This window comes from Lethenteron reissneri, chromosome 46, assembly GCF_015708825.2.
Source record: "Lethenteron reissneri isolate LAM-NWPU_2019-01 chromosome 46, ASM1570882v1, whole genome shotgun sequence".
In the NCBI taxonomy this organism is placed as follows: domain Eukaryota; kingdom Metazoa; phylum Chordata; class Hyperoartia; order Petromyzontiformes; family Petromyzontidae; genus Lethenteron; species Lethenteron reissneri.
This window is the reverse complement of record NC_083824.1, coordinates 8,700,679-8,724,560: the sequence shown is the minus strand read 5'-3', so window position 1 is coordinate 8,724,560 and position 23,882 is coordinate 8,700,679. Positions and strand designations below refer to the sequence as shown.

Here is a 23,882-nt window from a genome sequence, read left to right as displayed (position 1 = left end):
GACCTCTGAGCCACCCGGCCCCCTTCGTCTTGCCGGCAATGTTTAGCGAACGTGTGTCAACACCCCATGATTATATTTAACAACAGCACGGGAAATGTTGTTTACCCATTTAAACAAACCCTTCCGGCAATGGCTGTGCCGGGCGGTGGGGTACAAGGTTAGGTTTATTGAAAGGAAAAAAACACTTGACTATGGAACACAAGACTAAGCCCCCTCCACACAGCCAGCAGGTGACCCACAATTAACCCGGTGTAGCATTGCTATTCTGAATACTCACAGAATATCGCACGGAATGTTTTATATATTTCTTTTATGTTGGGGATATAGCGTGTTCATCAGACCTTTGTTTCAAAGTCGGCACGTGGTGGCTACACGATGTGCACGCCTGAAGGATCTCTGGAGTGAGGGAGGGTTGAAGCTGGTTGGTGCTTGGATGGGTAATGTAATGATACCACAATCATTACAGATGGGTAACCACCAGCAGCAGTGCAGGAGATTGGCGGTGCAGCAATTGGGGTTTTGGTCCACAGCTCGTTTCGGTCCAGTGTCCTCCCGCATGCCAAAAAGCTCGTTAATGGGATTGGTCAAAGCATCAGACAATAGGAGCCTGCTGAAGCAGTCTTGAGAATCAATGAGGCTTTCCTGGGTGTTATACATTTCATTATCATCAATAGAAAACAACCCATACGTATCTTTCGATTTAAAGCTTTCGTGACTGCAGGGATTCATCGTCTTGGTTCTTTCGGTAAAGTCACGTAGAAGGGAAATAATAAAATAATATGCTAATTTGATTTTAATGATATGCCAATTATAATGACATCCCACGCATATTATAATGCGTGTGTACATTGAACCCGATTGAACGAGCGATAGCACTAATTATCCCACGCAAACGAGACCATTAATAATCGAGTCTTGAATTGTTGTTTGAACTCTGAGATCGGATTCTGCAAGGTGTATTGTAGAGTAAAATACAATTAACATCTTACGGGAGGGAGCGGTGGGACAGCGGTTAGCGCACTGATAATACTAACCCAGCCAGTCTGAGTTAAATTTCAGAATATCGGGCCAGGGATAACGTCAGCGGTGAATAATATCCGAACCAAGTAATCATCCCCACCCCACCATAAACATAACTCGCAATGACCGGCATAGTGAAGTATGTTATGGGACCTCCTTTGTCAGTAGCAAACTATGAGAATAGGTTCTCCCCTTTATTCTGGCAACAAAACAGCTGTGTCAAGATGTTAAACACCAAACTGAAACCTTTTACAGGGAATCATGTCTGCATTAACCACAGATACTTGTGGTCAGAATGCAAAAAAAACATACTGATAATATATACATTCGTCCTTGAAATTGATTGGTCCACACCAGAGACAGCTTTCTTTTGAGCCTCGTCTCAAACGGTGTTAGACCAGAGGCTCGAAAGAAAGCGGTCTCTGGTGTGGACCAATCAGTTTCAAGGACAATGCAATATATTATCAGAGTATGTTTTTTTTGTTTGCATCCTGATCACAATCAGTGGTTAATGCAGACATGATTCCTTGTAAAAGGTTGCAGTTTGGTGTTTAAACATCTTAACACAGCTGTTTTGTTGCAAGAAAAAAGGGGAAACCCGATTCTCATGGTGAAGTATGGTTAAACAATCTCCCACGACCGACCACGGCGTGCGAAGAAGAAGACCTTTCATCCAACAGTAGCCAACGGCTGTAAATGATCATCGTAATTGTTTTCTTTATCATGATTATAACGCGCGGTCTGTTCCAAGCTGCTGTGTATATGGCCCCCAGAGCTCGCGTGATTATCATTGCTGCGTTGACTGACGATCGCTCGTTGCTTTGACGGCGAAGGCTTGAGAAACGTAAAACATCCATCCGCTGGTTACGCTCATTCGCTCGTCCGCGAGACATTTAATTTGCGAATGCCCACGGGGGCCCCTGTGCGGAGGAGACTCGTCGTCGGGACGCCCGTGTTTACCGACCCTGCGTCGCGGGGGCGAGCGCCCTTCGTTAGCGCGCGGCCGTGTGATCTTTTGTGTCGCTGTAATTAAGAGACAGTGCCACGCAACCCACATCATCATCATCCATAATATAGATTTTTTTCGTGGTTGGATCGCGTAAATATAAATGAGACATGTTCTGTTTACGTGACAAACATTACTAATTGGCTGTGTCGGGTGGTGGCGGGATTAACGACACATTTATATATTTACGCGATCTAACCCAAAAAAAACCCTGTATTATGGATATTGGTCGCGAAAGCCTGCTTCGTGTTAAATCATCATCGTCATCGTCATCATCCACCCTCGTCGTCGCTTTGCTGCCACTGCCGCTGCTGCCCCGATCCCCTCCGTGTTATCTCGATGCTGGTGGTGTCACCCATCCTAGAGTCTCACCCAGATCCAGAAAAACGCGGTTGTTGTCGCAATCCCCGTTCGAATTTTGCTGCTGCTGCAGAGAAATTGCTGCTGCTGCAGTTGTAGCTGCCACCCATCCTAGAATCTCACCCAGATCCAGAAGAACGGTTCCCACTGCAGCTGTCCGTACAGCAGCAAATTGTGACGAGGCAACTTCGAAGACTTTCAAGCCGAATATTTCCAGGACGGCTTCCAGAAATTACGGGGCCATTTAGCAATTGGGGCACATGGGCTATTCACACCCGAACTTCTAGGGAGGATGTAATTAATTAATCCCGCGAACCTGTCGTCCGAACCTCGTATTGTACTGGACATGTATAAAAAAAAGCCTCAAGTTCATCGGATTTCTCCAGGAAAAACTAAGATTCGAATTCAGAAGAGGGCGGCTGCAGTCAGCGCTCCAACATCATTCCCAGCAACGTCCCGAAAGACGCAGCAGGCAAGCATGTTCACTGCAATAAAAACTTTATTACTCCGGGTTAACACACAGCAAAAAGCAGGGACATTGATGCGTTGTGAAGTAAACATACAGTAAATATACAGTATACGTGCAAAACTGGCTTTGAATAAAACACTTTTTTGTTCTTGAAATGTTCCCGCGATGTTCCACGGATCGACGATTCAGAGCCGGAACGTGAAGGACTCTCGGCTGTTCAGCCTGGTGTGCCACGTCGCCACCACCACCATGACCACCATCATCACCGCCATCATCATCATCATCACTGCCATCACCACCATCCCCACCATCACTGCCATCAACACCATCACTGCCACCACCATCACTGCCATCACCATCACTACCATCACCACCAACCCCACCACCACCGTCACTGCCATCACCATCACTGCCATCACCATCACTGCCATCACCACCATCACCACCATCCCCACCACAATCACCCCTGGCATCACCACCACCACCACGACCATCGCCATCACCGCCACCACCACGACCACCATCCAGTCATCACCACCATCCCCACCACCACCACCCCCAGCATCACCACCACTGCCACCACCTCCACACACGCCACCTTGTGTACGTGTGTGCGCGTGTCCCGCGTGACGTAGAGCCCCGTTTTAAAGGACAACCGTGCCAACACAATCGTGTTCAAACATTCACCTTCACACCTCTGCCGCCACGCGGGGAACCAAAGTGCCTGACCTGGGGTTGGTGCGCAAAACGCCGAGACCTATAATATATCGTCTTTTACACGGTCATGTGACCATCGGCTGCCATCTTGGGCTGCCACCAACTGGTGGGTATTTAACGCCACGCATCGATTCGTCGACTCAAGACCGATTATTTTTGCTCCCGATACGCACGCAAGAATGAGCTACCTATCCATAATTGATATAAATAGAACAAAACAATGTATCTTTTTAAATTATATTGCTCGCGTACATCGAGGTTTATGGAACAAACGAGACAGAAGATGCAACCGACATTGCCAATGTAAACGAGATAGTACACAAATGATGCTGTGGTTGAAATTCCACATTATTGTGACGGGTGCCAGTAAAGGGACATTGGACAACCACTGCTGACTCACCCCAATGTGGTAGAGTACTCACTTTATGGTCTGTGGAGCGATATTGGGCTGAACTGACCCAGCAACCGGATTCAAACCCACATCCTTCCTATCGTGAGCCAGGCATTCTATCACTGCACCCACTTAGTCAGATTAAATCCACTGGAGTTGGCCTCTGGGCACATCTGCAGCACTAAAGGTTCGTGCTGCGCATATTTGATTCCGGGCTTTTATCACCTTGATTCACCTGGGAAAGATCAACCTCTATAGGTCCCGCCCATTCTCATTCAGGCCCCGCCTCCTGTTTAGGCCACACCCCTTACTCAGGGCACGGGTTCAGGCTTGTTTGGGGGGTGGTGGGGGTTGTGGAGGGAGGGGGTTGGGAGGGGAGTGTGAGCAGTCGGAGCTGGGGATGGGGGGGGGGCAAGTTAGGGGTGGGCGAGGCTAGAGTAGGAGTGGGCGGGGCTAGGGTAAGAGTGGGCGGGGCCAGGGAAGAAGTGGGAGGGGCTAGGGCAGGAGTGGGCGGGGCTAGGGTAAGAGTGAGCGGGGCTAGGGTAAGAGTGGGCGGGGCTAGGGTAAGAGTGGGCGGGGCCAGGGAAGAAGTGGGCGGGGCTAGGGCAGGAGTGGGCGGGGCCAGGGAAGTGGGCGGGGCAAGGGTAGGAGTGGGTGGGGCCAGGGAAGAAGTGGGCGGGGCCAAGGAAGAAGTGAGCGGGGCCAGGGAAGTGGGCGGAACCAGGGAAGAAGTGGGCGGGGCTAGGGTAATAATGGGTGGGGCCAGGGTGAGAGTGGGCGGGGCCAGGGAAGAAGTGGGCGGGGCCAGGATAGGGGTGGGCGGGGGTAGTTGGGGTGAGGCTTCTTGGGGAGAACCAGAATTCCTCTGGTTGCGCAAGAGCGCAGAAGGGTGGTCAACACATCTACACCATCCCCACCACCACCACCCCCAGCATCACCACCACTGCCACCACCTCCACACACGCCACCTTGTGTACGTGTGTGCGCGTGTCCCGCGTGACGTAGAGCCCCGTTTTAAAGGACAACCGTGCCAACACAATCGTGTTCAAACATTCACCTTCACACCTCTGCCGCCACGCGGGGAACCAAAGTGCCTGACCTGGGGTTGGTGCGCAAAACGCCGAGACCTATAATATATCGTCTTTTACACGGTCATGTGACCATCGGCTGCCATCTTGGGCTGCCACCAACTGGTGGGTATTTAACGCCACGCATCGATTCGTCGACTCAAGACCGATTATTTTTGCTCCCGATACGCACGCAAGAATGAGCTACCTATCCATAATTGATATAAATAGAACAAAACAATGTATCTTTTTAAATTATATTGCTCGCGTACATCGAGGTTTATGGAACAAACGAGACAGAAGATGCAACCGACATTGCCAATGTAAACGAGATAGTACACAAATGATGCTGTGGTTGAAATTCCACATTATTGTGACGGGTGCCAGTAAAGGGACATTGGACAACCACTGCTGACTCACCCCAATGTGGTAGAGTACTCACTTTATGGTCTGTGGAGCGATATTGGGCTGAACTGACCCAGCAACCGGATTCAAACCCACATCCTTCCTATCGTGAGCCAGGCATTCTATCACTGCACCCACTTAGTCAGATTAAATCCACTGGAGTTGGCCTCTGGGCACATCTGCAGCACTAAAGGTTCGAGCTGCGCATATTTGATTCCGGGCTTTTATCACCTTGATTCACCTGGGAAAGATCAACCTCTATAGGTCCCGCCCATTCTCATTCAGGCCCCGCCTCCTGTTTAGGCCACACCCCTTACTCAGGGCACGGGTTCAGGCTTGTTTGGGGGGTGGTGGGGGTTGTGGAGGGAGGGGGTTGGGAGGGGAGTGTGAGCAGTCGGAGCTGGGGATGGGGGGGGGGCAAGTTAGGGGTGGGCGAGGCTAGAGTAGGAGTGGGCGGGGCTAGGGTAAGAGTGGGCGGGGCCAGGGAAGAAGTGGGCGGGGCTAGGGCAGGAGTGGGCGGGGCCAGGGTAAGAGTGAGCGGGGCTAGGGTAAGAGTGGGCGGGGCTAGGGTAAGAGTGGGCGGGGCCAGGGAAGAAGTGGGCGGGGCTAGGGCAGGAGTGGGCGGGGCCAGGGAAGTGGGCGGGGCAAGGGTAGGAGTGGGTGGGGCCAGGGAAGAAGTGGGCGGGGCCAAGGAAGAAGTGAGCGGGGCCAGGGAAGTGGGCGGAACCAGGGAAGAAGTGGGCGGGGCTAGGGTAATAATGGGTGGGGCCAGGGTGAGAGTGGGCGGGGCCAGGGAAGAAGTGGGCGGGGCCAGGATAGGGGTGGGCGGGGGTAGTTGGGGTGAGGCTTCTTGGGGAGAACCAGAATTCCTCTGGTTGCGCAAGAGCGCAGAAGGGTGGTCAACACATCTACGCCTCGATATAAGGAACGAAACAGTTAGACTTCTCCACAAATCTGGCTGGCGCCTGATGAAGCTAGTTGTAATTACTGGCGAAAAGTCGTACTCAGATTATAAACGTTGTGGCTTGGCTCTCCAACACACCGGTTAGTGCTGTACTGGTGACGAATTGGCACGTTCTGTTTACGTGACAACCCTTACTAGTTGGCCGTGTCGGGTGGTGACGGGTTTAACGACACATTGATATATTTACGCGCTCTAACCCAAAAACCTCTATTATTGACAATAATAGATTAAGCGGTCGTGAACCATAATTGTCCAGAGACATTGGTGGCAATTCCAACGTTTCTATGACAGATACGAGTATGTATCCAAGCAAACAAACGATTCTGCGCCGCATTCAGTCAGGCTTCCCTGCATAAACGTTGACATCGCCTGCCTCGCAGGAGACACAACGCGCGCCGGCGGATAGAGACCCAGAGTCAGAGGTCGCAAACGGGTTTTGATTCCTTACCCGTACCTGGCCGCACCAGGGTCGCAAATTGGTACCCGTACCTTACCCGTACCCTACCCGATACCCGGCCGGGTACGGGTAGCCGGGTATCGTGTAGGGTACGGGTATCGGGTACCCGATTGCGACCTCTGCGATGAAGCCATGTTGCAGGCGCGGGTGGGTTGATTCTAGGAACTTGAATTGTGAGAAGAGACAAGACGTTGGGAAATGAGTGACAAACGGTTACTCACCAGGGACTCACGGCCTACCCGTACCCGGCCGCACCAGGGTTGAAAACGGGTACCCGTACCCAGCCGGGTACGGGGAGCCGGGTATCGTGTAGGGTACGGGTATCGGGTACCCGATTGCGACCTCTGCCCAGAGTCCTCTATCCCCCCCCCCCACCACCCGCCAAAACCACGGTTAAGTGCACAGCGGATGAGAGGAATTCCACCGGACGAACGAATCGGCGCCGCCCGCCGCCGCCGCCGCCTCCATTGTCCTCAACTGTCGTCGTCGTCGCTGCTGTTCTGCTCGTGGCCGCACCCCGAGTGGAAGGCGTCGGCGAGCGATCGCAGGACGTGCAGCGCCTCGGGCAGCTCGCCGGGCTCCGTGCCGGCCGCCAGCAGCCCCGGCAGGCGGCGCTCGTCCACGAGGGACAACTCCCGGCACAGCGCCAGCAGCGACGTGCGCAGCGCCGTCCCGGACTGCGTGGCGGTGAGCACGGGGTAGCTCGCCACGGCTGGGTACGGGCAGCGAGGGAGGCAGGGAGGGAGGAGCGGCGTTAGCGAGCGTCTATTCAGATCAGCGTGGCGAATGCAGGGGGCGGTGTGGCCTGCGCCACGTTCCGGCTGCCTTTGTCTCCCCGGTGCCGATGTTTACACTGTGTACCCGGTACACATTTCGAGTTAACCTCGGCGAGGCCTGGGATTGGTTCAGATGATCACCGCTGATGTTGGTCGTGGCCGGGAACAGAAGTTGGGCCGCCGGGTTCGTAGCGCGGTGCTCTAAACACTTCGCCACCGGTTCACCCTACCCTACACACAAAGCCAAAGATCCCCCCCCTCCCATAAGGCCAACACAGCCTGTTGGGGCAAGTGCTATTCGTAAACACTTTACACAAAGACAAGGATCCCTCGCCTAGCCTTAGCAGGCTGTTGGGGCAAGTTCTGTTAGCGAATAGCATGACACACGAGGGGGTGGGTGGCCAGAACCACACCTGGGCCGCCTTTGTGTGTGCGCTTGCGTGTGTCGTTTTTTTTCGTGTGGAGCAGTGGTGCAGTGATTAGCGCGGTGCGCTACGAACCCGGCGACCCGAGTTCGATTCCTGCTCATTTTAGTGGACCTAGGGGAGGCCCATGACCGGCTCAGATATTCGCCACCAATGTCGGCCGTGGCCAGGAATCGAACTCGGGTCGCCGGGCTCGTAAGTTAAGAGCTGCAATACCGCACTTCACACGCGCACGCACGCACGCACGCACGCCTGTGCTGTGCCTGTCCACTCGTCCCCTCGCCCGCTCACCTTCCTCCTTCTTCCTCCTCGTGTCGGTGAGGTAGCCGCTCCTGTCCACAGTCGGAGCGAAGATGTCGGGGAACGGAGCGGCGGCGCTCATCGGAGCCTGCAGCAGCTGCACAGCGCTGGGTAGAGAACCGGCGTCGTTCCATTGATCAGCCGCGATTATCAGGACCGGGCGCACAGGGTGGCGAGACGTTAACTACCTCGCCTGGTATACACAGGAAGGTCGTGGCTTCGATCCCGTAGATTTTTTTTCCCCGGTTCTTCCAGGTTTTTCCCCTCCGCATTGAGAATCAACCTGCGTTTAGAGTATGGGGCCGCTATAAATGTCCACGTAATAAGCAGAGGTCGCAACCGGGTATCCGATACCCGTACCCTACCCGTACCCGGCCGGGTACGGGTAGCCGTTTGCGACCCTGATGCGGCCGGGTACGGGTACGGGTAGGCCGTGAGTCACTGGTGAGTAACCGTTTGTCACTCATTTCGGGTAGGGTACGGGTAGGGAACGGGTACCCGTACCCAGCCGGGTACGGGTACCCATTTGCGACCCTGGTGCGGCCGGGTACGGGTAAGGAATCAAAACCTGTATGCGACCTCTGATCTGCGGCGAAAAAGAGCTCAGTGAGCCTTACTAGAAAAAAAAATTAGTTTAGTTTAGACTCGCCAACTCAGGTGCCGGGGGCAGTGGAGCCGAGGGGGTGGCGGCGTTACCTGGGCGCGTGGGGGTACAGCCCGTGCAGGTACGCGGACATCACATCTTGCCCCGTCGAGCACCTGTACAGCGGCGAGTCCTTCGTGCTCCCTCGCTGCGAGCTGCCGGGAAGAGAAGCGTCGGCGCGATCGGTACGCACGTCGTGCGGCTGCCGGCGCGTACAGACAGGCCCGGCCACGTACGGGCATGCGCAGTTCAACCCAGACGCAGGCAAACTCGGATAAATGAAAAAGCGGACCCATGCACAGCAGCGATCCAGTCACACAGAGCCAAGCATAGGTACATCCATGCACAGCGAGACCTACTGCTAAAGTCAGAAACTCATGGCTAAACCCAGGACCCACGTAGCACACGCGGCACACGTGGCAAACGTGGCACAGCGCAGCACACGCACAGCACACACACAGCACACGCAGCACACGCACAGCACACACAGCACACGCACAGCACACACAGCACACGCACAGCACACGCGCAGAACACACACAGCACACGCAGCACACGCACAGCACACACAGCACACACACAGCACACGCGCAGCACACGCGGCACACGCAGGTTCCGTGCGCCGCTCCTCCTACCCGGCGGTGTGCCGCTCGGCGGGCACCCCACGCAGCACCACGGACTGGCCGAAGCAGCACGGCGCGGGCCCCGAGGCCGAGGCCGCCGGCGGCGCCGTGCCCGGCGTGAGCGAGCGCCAGGGCGGAGCGGCGCCCAGCGCCCGCAGGGCGTCGGGGAGGGTCCCGTCGGCGTGCAGCGGGAACGGCAGCGCCAGCGACGTCATCGCCACCTGCGCACGCCGGCACCGCGCGCTCCCCGTTAGCGGCGGCCTCGAGAGACGCGGATGCCGCGTCGAGTAGCCGTGGCAGGTGCAGGTGCGGGTGCGGGCGGGGACAGGTGTGGTGGGACAGGTGTGGTGGGACAGGTGTGCTGGGAGCGGTGTGGCGATGTTGCGTGGCGGGCCAATTATGGTGAAGCGGTGCGGTGGAGCGGCGTGGAGAGGCGGTGTCGCGAGATGGTGTGGTGGGACGTTGTGGTGAGGCGGTGTGGTGGCTGCGGTGTGGCGACGCGGTTATGGCGAGTTGGTGTGGTGGGCATCTGCTGCCGCGTAGGCCTGCTACGGACGGGTCAAGCGCTGTGGGCCCGGTTAGGGACGGGCAGCGTTGTGGGGGTGGGGGTGCCGTGTGGGGGGGGGAGGGGGATTGGCGGGAGGGGGGGTTGGGGGGAGGGAGGTTGGGGGGCAGGGGAGGTTGGGGGGTGAAGGGGGGTTGGAAGGTGGTTGGGGGGAGGGGGGGTCGGGGGGGTAGGGGGGGTTGGGGTAGGGGGGGTTGGGGGAGGAGTTGGGGGGAGGTGGAGTTGGCGGGAGGGGGGGTTGGGGGGAGGGGGATTGGCGGGAGGGGGGGTTGGGGGGAGAGGGGTTGAGGGGAGGGGGGGTTGGGGGGTGCTCCTCCTGCCTTGCGGCCGCCGCCGCTGAGCGAGTCGGCGAACTCGGAGAGCGACGCGAGGCGAGAGTGCGTGCGGTAGGGCAGGCTGCTCGTGCCCACCGCCGCCGCCAGCACCGCGCTGCTGTGGTAGTGCAGCTCCGCCTGCCGGACAAAGACAAAGGTACCCCCCCCCCCGTTTAGAGCCTTTCACCGTTGGGGAAAGTACCGTGAAAGAGTAGCACCAGTGAAGGCCGGCACGGCGCACGAGATGGTGGCGTGGCCAACGCCACGCCCGGCCGCCTTTGTCTCCCCAGTGCTGGTGTCTACGCACGGCACCAGGCGCTCATTTCGGGCCGCGTCAACTTCGGGAAGGCCCGGGATCGGTTCGGATAATTTGTCACCGACGTCGGCCCGCCCCGTGCGGGGCGGCGCGTTAAACGCCGCCCCACAGCGGAACGACGGCCGCAGGGACCCCGAGGCTCACGTTGTAGTGCAGGTTGGGGAAGACGACGGGCGGCGAAGGCCGACGGCTCAGCACCGAGCTCACGGACAGCGGGAGCAGCACGGAGGCGGTGTCCGCGAGGCGAGCCATGCCCAGCGCGTAGTTCACCAGCCGGTAGACGCTCCTCAGCGGGGTCTGCCCGGCGGGCGCGAGGGGAAAGCGAGAGGGGGGCACAGCGAGGGGGGGGGGGGACCGTGATGTCCGGGATCGATTCACCGAGGTCCCACGCCCTTTAGAACCGCTCTTTGCGTTGAGTTTTGTTGTCCCTCCGCTTAGCGCGGTTGGCTACGTACGGTGCGAAAGAAGTTCCACAAAAGTACATACACTGGGAACCACAGCGCCAGAGGTCGCAAACGGGTTTTGATTCCTTACCCGTACCCGTACCCAGCCGCACCAGGGTCGCAAACGGGTACTCGTACCCGTACCTGGCCGTGCCCATACCCTACCCGTACCCGGCCGGGTACGGGTAGGGTACGGGTATCGGGTACCTGATTGCGACCTCTGGGATGAAGCCATGTTGCAGGCGCGGGTGGGTTGATTCTAGGAACTTGAATTGTGAGAAGAGACAAGACGTTGGGAAATGAGTGACAAACAGTTACTCACCAGTGACTCACGGTCTACCCGTACCCATACCCGGCCGCACCAGGGTCGCAAACAGGTATCCGTACCCGGCCGGGTACGGGTAGCCGGGTATCGGGTAGGGTACGGGTATCGGGTACCCGATTGCGACCTCTGCACAGCGCCCTAACCCCCCCTGGGGCGAAGCCAGCAGTACGACTGTGGATTATCCCAGAATTCTCTATTTCCCCGCCCCGGTGGCGGGGTGAGGGCGCCGCCCCGCTCGCTCACCAGCGCGGGCGGGGCCGGCGGCACGAGCCCCCAGACGAGGACGCTCTTGGAGCCGTACTCGTCGCGCAGGCGCTCGACGGCGCGTGCTCCGAGCCCCGAGAACCCGTCGTGGAGGTCGCACAGCAGCTGGAAGCCCTGCAGCGAGTCGCACTCCTCCGTGAAAAAGTGCAGCCGGTCCTCCAGGTCGTCGGCCACGGGGGGCGAGCGCAGCAGCAGCGAGTCGCCCAGGCCGAACACGTCGAAGCGGTCCACGTCCCTGGAGGGACGGCACGCGGTGGGGGGGGAGGGGGGGGCGAGAGGCCGACAATTCGATCGTCGTTATCATCATCTTCAGCCAAGGTCAATCCACTGCTGGATGAAGGGGTTAGTGACGCTAATATTGGCATAAAACTATCACGTGGTCTAACCCAAACACAGATATGATCATTCAGACAATAAATCTAGATTGAAAACTCATTTCTTTCAAACAGATTTTTTTTGTTTAGTTTGTTTTACTTCCCCCGCACCTCCAATTTAGCACGGATAGAGTCCAATTCTGCTTCCAGTTCAACAAGGTTTAGTGTTCCAGCCATAGAACGGTTTGCGAGCGGCGGAATTGTCTACGAGCCAAGGAACGTGCGCCCATACCCGTCGCTGGTGTGGTCATTGATGAGCGAGACAGAGCGCGGGTGGAGACGCAGTCGCAGGAAGTCGGACCAGACCTCGACGCTCTCCTCCAGGTGGTACACCTTCTGCGTGGGCGGCTCTGCGCTAACCGCCGGGGCATCTGGGAAACGGAGGAACAGCCGCCGCCGCCGTCAAGGACGAGTTAGACGCTAATGCACGTGCTTGCGCACGTATTGCACGAATACGTAAGGTGACAACGGAATGTACATAGGCATTTTAAGAAATGTAAAATCCCGCCAAAAGCATCTTTGATTCGCATTTGCCGTTCCGTCGTGCTGTGGACATTACATTTATTTTTATTGCGACAAAACGCGAGCACGCTACAATACTCAGATCAACATTGGCGGTAGAGGGGGGGGGGATCAGAAACTCTGAATAAGTTCAAATTCGGCGCGACGGGAGGGGGTGGGGGAGTTGGACTCAACCGAGTGGGTACTATGCGTAAGGTGGGGGGGGGTGAAGATTTACGGGGGGGAGGGGAATGGTTTCCAGGAGCTCGTGGGTTCGACCCCGACCCCGGCACCTGTAAATGTGGAGTTTGCGTGTTCTCCCCATGGTCGGGTGGATCTTTCTCCGGGTCCTCCGGTTTTTCCCTCCACATTTAGAATCAACATCATCACGCGTCTAGAGTATATCGGCTGCTGCTGTAAATTTCCACACAATAGGCCACTTCGTTTGTGGCCAGGTCGCTTCTGAAAAAAAATCTACGTAGCTCATTGGGCCTTACCTGGTAAAATAAAAATAAGTTACAGATTTAAAATAGTTTAGTTTGGAGGTCGGGGGGGATATTAAATTAATTTCAAGATCCTATACTGCATAGGCGGTAACAAATATTCAGACGGACATCACGCACATGCGTCCTACCGCAGACGGACACACTATCTGTGTCACGCACGTAGACGTGTATCACCACACTGGGAGAGTACGTGCGCATCACGCAAAAAGAGAGAGAGAGACAGGGTGTCACGTACTTTTAGTCTCCGGTTTCGGCGCCGGACAGCGGCTCGTTCTCGTCCGCTTCTCCCACTCCTCCTGCGTCGCACAGCGAGCACAGAGTTTGGTTTTGTTGTTTCATTTCATTCTTTTTGCATCCCAAGTTCTTAGAGTAACGTCGCTCGATTCTAGAAACACGTGAACCCAGTCCAATCGCGGCTGCGACGGCGCCGGTTGCTGCTGGTCGCTTGGAAGTTTTGGGGCCTTTGGGGCTGCGCTCAGCTCAGTAACCGTAAAGTAAAAAAAATAAAGTGAAAAAAAATAAAAAAGCTAAAGCATGCCGTGCCAGTGGTGACGCTGATTGGCGGCGGCCAGACTGATCTAGGCACTCGCCTCGGTTGGCTACGTACGGTGCGAAAGAAGTTCACCAGACATGCATACACGTGGATTTTTATAACGATTCGCGCCGCTTAGATTTTTCTCCGGGTCTTCCGTTTTTTTCCCTCCACATTTATAATCGACGTGCGTTTACAGAGCATTTCCACACCACGATAAGCCGCTTTTGTTGGGCGATCGCTTGTGGGCAGGTCGCATAGCTCAGTGGGCCTTGCCTGGTAAAATATAAAATAGTTGAGTACCTCGATGACATCAAGGTCCTGCAGGAACGCGTTCTTGCTTGCGGGATCCGTCCGGTGCACCGAGACCTTGCCGCTCCTGCACGCGACGCACGGCAGAGTCGTCAGTCCGAGCGAGACGGCCTGAGGACGGTTAAAACTTCACTCCCGGAAGGTGACTTCGTAGAGCTACTTCTGAGGTGACTTCGTCGCGAACTGTGTCCACGGCGCGCGACGCGTGTTTTCTACGCCGTGCTAAGCGCATCCGTCGCACGTCCATCAAACTGAAACGTTTACATTTTTCAGAGCAGGAATTTTGCCAAATTTAATTAAAAAACAAAACGAACTTCACGCGTTTAGCCATCGATCGGTGACCGGGCCGAGACCATAAACTCGCTGCGAGCGGGAACGTGGTTTAGTCAGGGGGCGACTGAAACCCAGATTCGAACACGCTGCTTCCGTGTGCCACGAGGGTTAGTTCCGTGCGTGAACGATAACAAACGCGACCGAGAGCGTCGCCGCTCATTCATTCGCTACTCTTAGGTTTTTTTTGGTAAAGTCACGAAGGTAAAAAAAGAACAAGAAATAAATAATATTATAGAAATAAAATAATAAATCACGACGTTTCGGAGGCAACACAAGTCTCCGTCTTCAGGTGGGACCGTCACAGCTAAATTTACTGTATCATTCATTCGCTCTCCGTTGTCAGCAAACGCGGCGAGGCGCGGGGGAAAGCGCGCGCTCGCAAGTGCACCGAGAGAGACAGCGAGACGACCCTCACGGATCGAAGACCAAGCAACGTTAGAGGGGGTCACGCTGGCCGTCAAGGAGAGCGAGTGGGCCGGTGGTCGAGACTAAATGACGGCAGCCAAAGGAGGGAAGGTGCCCGCTCAATCAATCAAACTTTCTTTAACCCCTTCCCATTCCGATGACGTCCGTGTACGTCATCAGTTTTTTTCTTTTGTACAAAATATTGCACACTGGAGAAATGGGTCCATATGTTATGTATATGTACACTACTTAATCGAAAAAATACCTCAAATAAAATAACTTTATCGGTACATCTTCAGGTTGGAAGATCTACCGAGGCTCCCACAAGGCCATGCGGGAGGGCGCATGGCACAGTTTGGCGCCAGCTATGGGTTCGCTCCCGAACCCGACACCTGTATATTTAGGGTTTTTGCGTGTCTCTCTCTCTGCGGTCACGTGGATTTTTCTCCGGGTCCCCCGGGTTGTTGACTTCACATTTAGAATCAACATCGCACGTTTAAAGTATTTGGCTGCTAGATTTGAAGCTTTCGTGACTGCAAGGATTCATACTCTTAGGTTTTTTCGGTAAAGTCACGTAGGTCAAAATAAATAATAAAAATAATAGAAATAAAAATTAGAAGCTCACTGGTTACAGAAAATATAGCTGTGACGGTCCCACCTGATGACGGAGACTTGTGTTGCCTCCGAAACGTCGTGATTTATTTTTTTTATTTCTATTATTATTTATTTTATTTGTATTATTTATTTTTACCTACGTGACTTTACCGAAAAAAACCTAAGAGTATTCGGCTGCTATAAATTTCCACGCGATAAGCGACTTCGTTGACCTATCATTTGCGGCCAGGATGCTTCTCAAAAAGAGCTGATATAGCTCAGTGGGCCTTCTAACCTGGCAAAATAAAAAATAAACGTTTCGGTCGAAGTTTAGGTGGCCTCCAAACACAGAATGCTGCTCTCACCACGTGGAGGTGTCTTGCTCTGGGTGCTCGTACAGCACGCCCTGTTGCCTCAAGGAGCTTAAGTTGCCTAGACAACAACAACAACACATACACAACATTTAATGATGTAATAAATTATAATTAATTATCAAAGTCTCAATACATTTTTATTTAAAGCTTTCGTGACTGCAGGGATTCATATTCTTGGTTCTTTCGGTAAAGGCACGTAGAAGGGAAATAATAAAATAATATAAATTTCAAACAATAAAAATTCTCACGACGTTTCGACTGCAACACAAGCAATCATCATCAGATGTGAAATCCACAGCAAGAAAATAAAAAAAATAAAAATTTCTTGCTGTGGATTTCTCACCTGATGATGATTGCTTGTGTTGCAGTCGAAACGTCGTGAGAATTTTTTGCTTCATATTTATATTATTTTAGTATTTCCCTTCTACGTGACTTTACAGAAAGAACCAAAAATAAAAAGTCTCAATAAGTCTGGTGGTGGTGGCGATTACCGGACACTTGTGGAAAAGAGCATTAAAGCTCATCGGATTCCTCCTCCAGTATAATTAAATACTTCTATTGATTCACACAATAGCCACTTTGTTGAGCTATCAATTGTGGCCAGGTCGCTTCTGAAAGAGAAGGTAATAGCTCAGTGGGCTTTACCTGGTAAGATAAAAACATTTTTAGTTATTTTAGCGATTTTCTTACCTTTCCTATACTTTTTACTCCTACCATGATTTTATATTGTTTGTCGCTGTAACCTCCTGACCCCGTGCCACGAACGGACATATGTGAAAAAAGAGCTTTGCAGCTCATCGGATTCCTCCAGCGTAAATAAATAAGTCTGATTAATGAGATAGTCACCGGCAATCTCATTCACTCCGGCGCAGTGTCGAGCTCAACATGTGAATTCAACCCCTGGAACCTCATTTGCCAGTAAAAAATATGATAATTGTTTTTTTACCCTTCTATCTGGCAAAAAAATAAAGGACAGTGCACATTATCATAGTTATGTTTTTTGTTTGCATTATGACTGCAGGTATCGTGGTCTATGCAAACATGACTTCTTGTAAAAAAGATGTCAGTTTTGTTGCCGGATAGAATGGTAAAAAAACAATTATCATGTTAATTCACCCTCAACACGTTTTAGAGAACGCGTTACCTTACAAAAATATTGCGTTTGCCGCCTTTCATGGCAGAATGCTTGAAGAGGAAGCACATTGAATAGACGCGAGCAGCGTTGAATAACGACCTCGCGAACTGAAGCCAGTAACAACACGCCGTTCGCGATGAATAACATTAATCATCATCACGCGCGCTTTATTTATCCACGCAGCTCTCGCCGAGTCTCAACGCTCTTCGGCAGGAAGGCTCCTGCATTGGGATATTCGGCCAAATCGAGTCTTCACGGATGAGAGTTTGGCTTTTTTGGGGGCAACTGGAGAAAACTCACTCCACACAAACGGAGGGGGGGGGGAGAAGGGGGGGAAACGCTTGGACCTCTGGGCTATCACGCAGCCTCGGCCTACGATGCGTGGTCCTAGCACGCAGTCTCCCCAGCAAGCACTCACCAGGATTAAGCCTGTTTTTGAGATCCTATAAGAACTTTCTGGAAGGTGACATCATCCCCCGGTTCCCCCCTCCCGAGGCCTCGGGGAATGTGTCCCAGGATCTGTTTGCTCGAGTTTATCGTTGGCCCCTTTTTGGGCCATGGACATGAGCCCTGGCGTGATGGCGCTTACACCCCCTATTGACAATAAGGGGAAGCTACCAGCCCACAGAGTGGCGAGTGACGATTACCCCTACACTTTCAAACAACCCCCGTGACCCACATGGCGTTGGGGAGGCATTCATCCAGCAGTGGACTGACAAAAGTGACACGCGGCTGTCAGTGTGACAGCTGCTCCTTGTGCCGGCGGCCTGGCTGTTTCTGCCCGCCGGCTCTCTCTCTCTGCATCTCCGTCTCTCCTTCCGTGTCTCTCTCTCCAGTCTCTCTCTCCGTCCCTCTCTTTCTCCGTCTGTCCGTCTCTCTCTCGTCTTTCTCTCTCCATGTCTCTCTCTCTCTCTGTTTACATTTCTCTCCCTCTCGTCGGAACGAGCGAGCAACCGAGCGAGTGGCGCTACCTTTGAGGTCCATGAGGACGAGCCGGGGCGTGTAGGTCGGCTCGCCCTGGAGCGTGACGCCCTCCCGGAACAGAACATCCGAGTTCACCTCCTGGGCGGCAATCGACAGCCGAGGGTCGGAGTTGAACGCGGCCGACTGGAGGAAGAGAGGCCTTGCGTTAGTAAGAGAGGCCTTGCGTTAGGAAGAGAGGCCTTGTGTTAGGAAGAGAGGCCTTGCGTTAGGAAGAGAGGCCTTGCGTTAGCGGCGCACGACAGGGAACGGCCCCTGACTGGGTGACACTCGGCAGAAGCAAACTCCCAACGGTGGCTAGGAGATGTGAACTCCCTAGCCCGGTGTGCAGGAGGTCGTGGATTCGATCCCAACCCTGATGCCTGCTGTATATTTGGAGATTGCGGTGTCTCTCTCCTTGTGGTCACGTGGATTTTTTTACGGCTCCTCCGGTTTTTCCCTCCACATTTAAAAACGTGCATTTAAAGTATTTGGCTGTTATAAATTTCCACGTGACAAGCCACTTCGCTGAGCTATCAATTGTGGATAGGGCGCCTCTTAAAAAGAGATGTATAGCGCAGTGGGCCTTACCTGGTAAAATACAAAATAGTTTAATAGACATTCTGAAGTTCAACTCTCTTTCCTCAGCAACCTCTTTCAATCCCTCACCTCCAAACTTCAGGTGATCCACAATGCCGCTGCCACAATCCTCGCCCACACACAACCTCCCTCCCGTACGAGGGAACACCTCACTCTGACACTCTCCTACCTCTCCCCTCTCATCTCACACTACTCTCCTCCACGTACTCTCCTACCTCTCCCCTCTCATCTCACTCTACTCCCCTCCACGCACTCTCCTACCTCTCCCCTCTCATCTCACTCTACTCCCCTCCACGCACTCTCCTACCTCTCATCTCACTCTACTCCCCTCCACGCACTCTCCTACCTCTCATCTCACTCTACTCCCCTCCACGCACTCTCCTATCTCTCCCCCCATCATCTCACTCTACTCCCCTCCACGCACTCTCCTACTTATCCCCTCTCATCTCACTCTACTCCCATCCACGCACTCTCCTAGATGGAGACTAGGCTCTAAAGAAAGCTGTCTTGGGTGTGGACCAATCAACTTCAAGGACAGTGCATATCATTACCATTATCAGAGTTAATTCTAGATTTGAAGCTTTCGTGACTGCAAGGATTCATATTCTTAGGTTTTTTTTCGGTAAAGTCACGTAGGTAAAACATCAAAATTAATAAAAAATAAAATAAAGATCACGACGTTTCGGAGGCAACACAAGTCTCCGTCATCAGGTGGGAGGGGAGTAGAGTGAAAAAAAACCTAAGAATATAATTATCAGAGTTGTTAATTTTTTCTAGATTTGAAGCTTGTCTATTTTTGTTTGCATTTTGACTGCTTGTGTTGCGGTTATTGCAAACATGATGCCTTGTATAAAGGTGTCAGTTTTGTACCAGTTTAAAGGGTAAAAACCTACTACTATATTTTGCCACTGGTAAAGGAGGTCTAATAGTGTAAACATGTTTTACTGTTTGGCCGTGTCGGGTGGTGGAGGGTTACGACACATTTATAAATAACGCGATATGACCCAAAAACTATATTATGAATGGAGGGATTGTTGTGTTGAGTTCAACGCTGTTGCTGCTGCTCAGTTTGAAACGTGGCAGGCTTTCGCGACCCAATATCATCCTTAATAGTTTTTTTGGGGGGTTAGATCGCGTAAATATATAAATGTGTCGTTAAAACCCACCACAGGCAATGACACATTTATGTATTTACGCGATCTAACCCCCCCAAGAAGCCACCTTTATTGTGATGATGCTGCTGCTACTGCTGCTGCTGTCACCAATGACGAGTCAACAACAGTAACTGCAGCGAGGCAGGGGAGCGGTGGTGCTGCGGTTAGGACTGCTGCGTCACGCACCCAGACACCGTGCGATAGCGGGCCCACGGCTAAAATCAGTGTGTGTGTATGTATATATTATATATACACACATTATATATACATCAGTGTGTGTATACGTACACACACTGATTATACACACATCAGTGTGTGTATACGTACACATACGGCTAAAATCAGTGTCTATGTATGATATATACATACACACTGATTATATACACATCAGTGTGCGTGTATACGTACACACACGCCTAAAATCATTGTGTGTATATATACATACACACACACACTGATGTTAGCCGTGTGTATTTATACACACACACTGAATGTGGAACTTCTTTCGCACCGTGCTTTGCCAACCGCGCTGGGCTGCATCTGGCTGCATCCAGCAGTGGATAGACACAATGTCTCGTAGTGGGTGGTGGTGGTCACGATGCCTCGCGGTGCAAAATACCTGGCCATTCCACCAGTGCGCGCCCACAAAGCCTGCGTAGTGGCCCAACTGCAGGGTGACCACCTCCCCGCGTGAGCTCGCCATGACCAGAGGCCGCTGCTGCTGTTGTTGCTGCTGCTGTTGTTGTTGCTGTTGTTGTTGCTGTTGTTGCTGTTGTTGTTGCTGCTGTTGTTGTCGCTGTTGCCGCTGCTGCTGCTGTTGTTGCTGCTGCTGTTGTTGTTGTCGCTGCTGCTGTTGTTGTTGCTGCTGTTGCCGCTGCTGTTGTTGTTGCTGCTGTTGTTGCTGCTGTTGTTGTTGCTACTGTTGTTGTTGCTGCTGTTGTTGTTGCTGTTGTTGTTGTTGATGTTGCCCACTCCTGGTTGAGCCGCTACTGGCAACGAGGAAGCGGCAACAGCGGCGAGTGCGCGTGCCCACGTGCTCCGCTGCGCGCTGCCATTGGCGCCGAAGCACCCTACGGTGGCTCTGCGAGTCAAGCCACGCGAGTCGTATTTTTAAAACGCGAAACACGTGCGTGTTTGTGTCTTTGTGTGTGGGGAGCGGTGGTGCAGCGGTTAGCGCGCTGTGATTCCAGCTCAAGGCCAACACCAGTGGCGATTATCTGAACCGGTCCTGGGCCTCCCGTAGGGGGCCGTCCATAAATGACGTCACGCGATTTTGGACGATTTTTGAACCCCCCCCCCCTCGTCACACGGCGTCACAAAAAATTCAGACCCCCCCCATCAAATATGACGTCACAAAGCTCTGCCCCCTCCTCCCCCCCCAAATAAAGCATGCTTCAAATCGCTAAAAACTATTGTCATTGTAGTGCGTATTTAATGTGGCGCTGCACTCTGATGTTGTAAGAGAAAACATTTCTTAAAAAGTCTATTGAATTAAGTAGAACGTGTTGTCTACATTTATTAAAAGTTGCGCATTTTGATGTGACGCCACATTTCTCCACCCCCCCCCTCGTCACACATCGTCACAAATGTCTGACCCCCCCCGAGGTGCGTGACGTCATTTATGGACGGCCACTTATGGATGCATTAATCTCGCTGCACTGCCATCTGCTGGTTGCCACGTAAACTGAGACAGGCAGCCAGGTGGAGACGACGAGATGACACAATCAGTCTTATATTTTTTCCTGGAAAAATCCGATGAGCTATGAAGCTCTTTTTGACAGATGCCCAGTTTCAGTTTGGGGACTGCTCAGTGAGCTTAGGGGAGGGGGAGAGGTCGCTAGAAACTTAAACTAAACGTTTTTTTTAGATTTAAAGCTTTTGTGACTGCAGGGATTAATCTTCTTGGTTCTTTCGGTAAAGTCACGTAGAATGGAAATAATAAAATAATAAAAATAAAACATAATAAAATAATTATCACGACGTTTCGGCCACAACGCAAGCAGCCGTCATCAGGTGAAGAACAGGTCTGTTGAGAAGACAGAGTCTGGTGAAGAACAGGTCTGTCTTTTCGACAGACCTGTTCTTCACCCGAGGACGGCTGCTTGCGCTGTTAGCCGAAACGTCGTGAGAATTATTTTATTATGTTTTATTTTTATTATTTTATTATTTCCATTCTACGTGACTTTACCGAAAGAACCAAGAAGATAAACTACGTTTTATTTTACCATGTTACGGCCCACTGAACTTTATATACCTTTTTCAGAAGCGACCTGGCCATAAATGATAGCTGAACGAAGCAAGCTTTATCGTGTGCAAATAAATAGCAGGCAAACACTCGAAAAGGGTGATGTTCATTTTAAATGTGGAGAGGGGAAAAATGTAACCCGTAAAAACAAAGTTTTTCACTCTAAATCCTTTATATGCGTGGCAGCTAGAGTCCTCTCGTCCTCTGGCTTGAGATGGCTGCCACCTATGGGTCAGATGATTGTCTGCCAGCATTAAGCAATTGGTAATTAAATATTTTAAAAAAATTCCCTAAACAGTGTAAAATTTTGGACATTTTTTTTCACGAAAATTAATTGTCACGCACAACGAGTCTGTGTGGATAATGTCAGCTCGATTGGATCACGGGAAGTGGGTTAAAAAACGACCGCAAGATTTGCACGGTCGTAAGCAAGCAAGCAAGTGAACTTAATATAAAGGATTTAAAAAAACCGGTGGACCCGGAGAAAAATCCACGCGACCACGAAGTGAGATGTCGTACTGCGCCGTTGCTGAAACGAAGGCTGCTTGCACGGACGGGAGTGGAATGAGATGAGAGGTTGGAAAGGGGTAATGCGCATGATGGGACTGGGCGCCACGCTGGGGAGATGTTAACTACTTCGCCTGGCGTACAGGAGGTCGGTGGTTCGATCTCTGACCCTGACGCAATATTTGGGATTCTAGATCTGAAGCGTTCGTGACTGCAAGGATTCGTATTCTTAGGTTTTTTTCGGTAAAGTCACGTAGGTAAAACATTACAATTAATGTGTTGCCTCCGAAACGTCGTGATTTTTTAAATTTTACTTTTATTAATTTAAATTTTTTACCTACGTGACTTCACCGAAAAAACCTAAGAATTTCAATATTTGGAGTTTGTGGTGACGCTCTCGCCGTGGTCGCGTGGATTTTTCTCCGGGTCCTCCGGTTTTTCCCCTCCACGTTTAGAAACATGCGTTTGGATTATTTTGGCTACTGTAAGTTTCCACATAAGCCACTTCGTTGAGCTATTTGTAACCAGGTCGCTTTGGTAAGATAGCTGTCTATGTACGTGGTCAAATAAAACGTTTAAAGGTACCGGGAAGGGTGGCTGGGCTCACTCCGCTACTCACGTAGGTGCAATGGTTAGGAACGTGGCATTTTTAGGGGAAGTTATTTATTGTTTTGAACTCGGAGTCAACTCTCGATTACCGGGGTTAATGCGGGGAAGGAGGGTTCCTCCGCCGACACAAAAGTATAGACGATTGCCAACGATGTGTAAATGAGGTTGTGCTTTCCCACCTGATGACGGACGCTTGTGTTGCGCCCGAAACGTCGTGATTTAATTTAGTTTCGATTTAAAGCTTTCGTGACTGCAGGGATTCATCTTCTTGGTTCCTTCGGTAAAGTCACGTAGAAGGGAAATAATAAAATAATAAAATTTAAAATACGTGACTTTACCGAAAGAACCAAGAAGATTAATTTAGTTGTTTTCATTTACTTTATTTTTTACCTACGTGACTTTACCGAAAAAACCAAAGTGTGTGATAAACGTGTTTATTGCTCCCCGATGAATAATTTGCATCATTTGCCGAGTGCCGTTTTAAAAATGATCTTGGATTAGATTTGGAGCCAGTGGAACGATTGTAGGATCGGGGTGAGGTCACATTTATGGGTGCGGGGCAATTCAAGCGGCAGCATTATGGATGAGCTGATGATGTGTGGTGATGAGAGTGTTACAGAAGGTTTGTCACCAGTCGGGCAGAGTTCTTTGACATAAAGCGGTGGGGGCTGCTCACTATGAGAGTTCTGAATGGAAATAATAACCATTGCTACAGTCTACATTATAGACTGCCAGTACACTCACCAAACTTAATAACCAGGCTACAGTCTACATTATAGACTGCCAGTACACTCACCAAACTTAATAACCAGGCTACAGTCTACATTATAGACTGCCAGTACACTCACCAAACTTAATAACCAGGCTACAGTCTACATTATAGACTGCCAG

General features: G+C 52.1%; 1 protein-coding gene across 1 annotated transcript; it reads right to left on the bottom strand.

The window, feature by feature from the left end:
- Positions 1 to 2,867: 2,867 nt before the first annotated feature.
- On the bottom strand, positions 2,868 to 20,675 carry MSTO1 (misato mitochondrial distribution and morphology regulator 1). Its single transcript, XM_061570753.1, has 13 exons — positions 20,250 to 20,675; positions 17,888 to 18,023; positions 15,773 to 15,839; positions 14,067 to 14,142; positions 13,467 to 13,527; positions 12,457 to 12,595; positions 11,830 to 12,085; positions 10,963 to 11,115; positions 10,509 to 10,640; positions 9,636 to 9,844; positions 9,054 to 9,155; positions 8,349 to 8,464; positions 2,868 to 7,568 (listed from the first exon to the last, which is right to left on the bottom strand). The coding sequence occupies exons 1-13, from the start codon at positions 20,331 to 20,333 to the stop codon at positions 7,330 to 7,332; spliced, it is 1,770 nt and encodes a 589-aa protein (XP_061426737.1). The 5' UTR covers positions 20,334 to 20,675; the 3' UTR covers positions 2,868 to 7,329.
- Between the last annotated feature and the right edge of the window lie 3,207 nt (positions 20,676 to 23,882).